Raw genomic sequence first — 3,653 nt, 5'->3', positions numbered from 1 at the left:
CTCCGAATTTCTGTGACTCGGTTTGCTACGAACGTCTTAAGGAGGTGAGGCGGCGTTTTTATTCAATGCAAAACGATGGTCGAATCGCACCAAAAAATGACTCGGTTAGGCGTAACGTTTAATATAGCGCTCGCTTCCCGATATAATTGTGCCGATACTACTGCACCACAGAGTTCTAAACGCGGAATAGTAATAGGCTTTAACGGTGCAACTCTGGATTGGCGCATGCCAATCTGACAATCGCAGTCTCATTTTTCCTGTTAGATCGAACATACAAGCATTCACCGTAGCCGACACTACTGGCATCACAGAACCCGTGTATTTGAACGTCGCGATAGTCATTTATTAGCAATTTACGTTCAAAGTAAAGCGATTTATTGATTCTAATTGTCGAACAAATTCCTTCCACTCCGTATATATGTCTTGTGGGACAGATTCGTCCCATTGTAAACCGGAACGCCATATGTCTTGCATCAACCTTTTAGCGTATAGAATAATCGGACCGAGTAATCCTATCGGATCAAAAATCTTTGCAATTTCCGATAATATGTTTCGTTTTGTCAATCTTTGAGTAATTTCGATCGGACGCACCGCATAATGCATTTGATCGTCTCGCGTATTCCATGTTATACCTAACGTCTTTACGGAACGATCCACGTTTAACACGAGTTTAGTGTGTAACGCGTTGGATGCTAAATCGTTAATAACGCGCTCGTCGTTGGATGCCCGTTGCCTTCTGGAGAAACCACCCCGTTTCAGTAACGCGATTATTTCGTTACGGACGGCGCGCGCCCCTATAATCGTATCCGCGCCGGATAACAAATTATCTGCATAAAGATGTGTGGTAAGAATCTCGGCCGATCGAGGATACTCATGACGTTCGTCCTCCGCAAGTTTCTGTAAAACTCGAATCGCGAGGAAGGAAGAAGGCGAAACACCGAATGTGAGCGTGTTAAGCTGAAATGTTTTAACTCTACCATCTACGTGTCGGAGGAATCTCTGATATCGGCGATCATCTTCGTGCAATAACACCTGGCGATACATCCTTTCGATGTCTGTCGTGATGACATAATTATATGTGCGGAATCGAATCAAATGCGAGAACAACGTGTCTTGAGTTGTAGGTCCTACCATTAACGCGTCGTTCAAGGACATTCCGTTATTCGTCTTCGCCGACGCGTCGAACACCATTCGAACTTTAGTCGTGTTACTCGTTTCTTAACGCTGTGTTTGAATTGAGTTTACGCTCCGGCGACAATAGACGTTTAAGCGCGATGGAACGCGATTCCCCTAGTCGCGTGTTTGATTTGCGAAACGGTAAGCGAACCTTGTAACGCCCGTCGGCGTCGCGAGACACCGTCCCTTCGAAGTGCGCTTCGCAATCGATTTGTTCGTCTGATTTCCTCTTAATTTCCCTGACTTCTTCAATTGCCCAAAATTTGTTTAACTGATTCTCGAGATTCGTCATGCAACGCGTAGGGTTTGAAGGAACTTGCGACGGTATACCACCTACCACCTCCCATCCGAGTCGTGTTTTCTGTAAATACAGATCGTGATCTTCACGCGACAAGTTGATCTGTCCGACGGAGAACAGAGATAAGGTGAGCCCTGAGCCAATCAGCAAATCAACCGCGCGTGGCAGGTGGAATTTCGGAACCGCCAATCTAACGTTTGAGGGTAATTTGATCGTGTCTCTCGGAAAGACTTCTGGGTGAATTAAATCGGCGATGACCGGAATCACCAGACACGTGAGATCCCTGCGACAATTATCGCGCGTGGATTGCATAGTGATCCGTACTATGCCTCTCGACTCTGTATTTACGTCATTGATCATACCAACTGACAACGCGCCTTTGCTTACATGAATGTTCAATCGCTTTAGAATAGATTCCGAAATAAAATTTGCTGTGGCACAAGTATCTAACACGGCGCGGGATTTTATCGGATTACGCCCGCGATCCCGGACATATACCACGGCACTCGCTAGTAATTGTGGTGCGGGTGTGTACGACACCATAGCATGCCTTATCTTCGCGGTATTAATCGACTCGGCTATTCATGCGGCCTGTGTATCTACGGCCTTAGAAGTGGAAGTTCGATTCGTCACCGGATATTGGTTTAAATGCAGAAGAGTGTTATGCTTCCTTTGGCAAATTGTACAGTTCGAAAAAGTGCAGGGGCTGTCTCTATGTAAGCGCAAGCAGTTGTAACAAACCTTCGCGTTTCTCACTGTTTCGATACGTTTAGGTATAGGTAATTGTTTAAATTTGTCGCATAAATACAAGGGATGCCGTTTCGTCTTGCATGCTATGCAATTACGCGCCGCGCTTACGACACGCGCTCGATTCGAGGGACGACTTCGTCTTTTTTTGCTCGAGGGTTCTCCTCTGCTTCCCTCCATGTCGGTTACCTTCGCTCTCTCGCGTCTCGAGACGCAAACCGCGGTTTTATATAAGAACTCGTACATCTGGTCGATCTCTGGAAACTCGTCTCTTTCGAGCGTCGCCTCCCATTTCTCCAACGTTATCCTTGGTAGCTTGGTCTCTAGCAAAGGTACGATCATCTCGTGTCCGACCGAAACTCCCAAAGAGTTTAGCGACGCAACGTGTGCTGTGCGTCGTCCGCGAGACTGGGCAAACCGTTCGTTGTTTCTTTGTCTAGCGCGGGCAAATTTAATAGCAGAGAGAGATGCCGCGATATCAAGATCCTCCTGACCTCATATGACCGTTCTAATAAGCTCAAGACCTTGGCATAATTAATTCCGTCAATTTCGAAGATCCTAATCTTGTTCGCGGCTTCGCCAGTTAACGCCGATCTAAGGTAATGCAATTTGTCTATTTCCGCAAGGTCCGTTCGCGAGCCTATCATACTGCAAAACGCATTTTTGAATGATAACCATTCCTCGACTCTACCATTAAACTTCGGTAACGGTGTTTCGGGCAGCTTAATCCGCCGTTTCTCAACAGGCGGTACGACGTCATCGCGCCGTACCCCTTCCTTTGATACGCTGGCGCTCGTTTCGGACATATCTCCCGACGGCGCATCTCCCGGACGTAAAATACTCTCAATTTTTCCCGCCAAGCTATAAAACCGCTCCTGAATACCCTCGAACTCGACCCGATGATTCGTGTTGGGATCTAATACCGCGAGTTCATCGTTATACTCTTCGAAGGCCCGATATAATTGCGTTAAACGCTCGTTTCGCAACCTTAATGTCGCGTTATCAATTTTCCCCCCTTCGACGATATTGGCTAAATTGGTTATTTGGGATTTCAGGAAAGTTCGTTTCTGAACGAGGAATTTGATTTTGTCCGCCATCTCGGCATGCGACGGAATGTAAATGGTGTGAAAGAATGACTTACTCTTACGCCTGTCGAGTACGATTGCACACGTCTCCTTCGGCTGACTTGGAAGACCCGCTCTTAGTAGATGTGAGGCGGCCTGCAGGCTGGATCCCGTTTCTTGCGTGGATTGAGGCACATACCTCACAGGAGGCACCAAAATGTTCAGTATCAACACGAACAGTTTCGTGTTCGCGCTGTCTTTTCGCGTAACAACAATAACAAGTGATGTTGGGTTGTGAATATATTGTTTATTGGTCCGGTCTCAGAATATGCCACAAATCTTTGTGTCTCGCACTCGCGATAGGAATA

The 3,653-nt window shown here is 46.7% G+C and overlaps 3 protein-coding genes across 3 annotated transcripts; all 3 read right to left on the bottom strand.

Annotated features, from left to right (window-relative positions):
- Positions 1-345: 345 nt before the first annotated feature.
- LOC105568348 lies at positions 346-1,191 on the bottom strand. Its single transcript, XM_012023956.1, has one exon. It carries the CDS (start codon positions 1,189-1,191, stop codon positions 346-348), a length of 846 nt encoding a protein of 281 aa, XP_011879346.1.
- Positions 1,192-1,207: 16 nt separating this feature from the next.
- On the bottom strand, positions 1,208-2,017 carry LOC105568341. Its single transcript, XM_012023943.1, has one exon. It carries the CDS (start codon positions 2,015-2,017, stop codon positions 1,208-1,210), a length of 810 nt encoding a protein of 269 aa, XP_011879333.1.
- A 39-nt stretch (positions 2,018-2,056) lies between these two features.
- Positions 2,057-2,563, bottom strand: LOC105568333. The gene has a single exon (XM_012023931.1). The coding sequence runs from the start codon at positions 2,561-2,563 to the stop codon at positions 2,057-2,059; it is 507 nt and encodes a 168-aa protein (XP_011879321.1).
- Positions 2,564-3,653: the final 1,090 nt, after the last annotated feature.

This window comes from Vollenhovia emeryi, unplaced genomic scaffold (genome assembly GCF_000949405.1).
Source record: "Vollenhovia emeryi isolate VEMERY1.0 unplaced genomic scaffold, V.emery_V1.0 DF942578.1, whole genome shotgun sequence".
Taxonomy (NCBI): Eukaryota; Metazoa; Arthropoda; class Insecta; order Hymenoptera; family Formicidae; genus Vollenhovia; species Vollenhovia emeryi.
Note: the sequence above shows the minus strand (reverse complement) of the source record. Positions and strands in the feature narration are given on the sequence as shown.

Bases quoted from the DNA above. Each gene is read 5' to 3' on its own strand.
- LOC105568348 (XM_012023956.1), bottom strand. From the start codon at position 1,191: ATGGTGTTCGACGCGTCGGCGAAGACGAATAACGGAATGTCCTTGAAC.
- LOC105568341 (XM_012023943.1), bottom strand. From the start codon at position 2,017: ATGGTGTCGTACACACCCGCACCACAATTACTAGCGAGTGCCGTGGTA.
- LOC105568333 (XM_012023931.1), bottom strand. From the start codon at position 2,563: ATGATCGTACCTTTGCTAGAGACCAAGCTACCAAGGATAACGTTGGAG.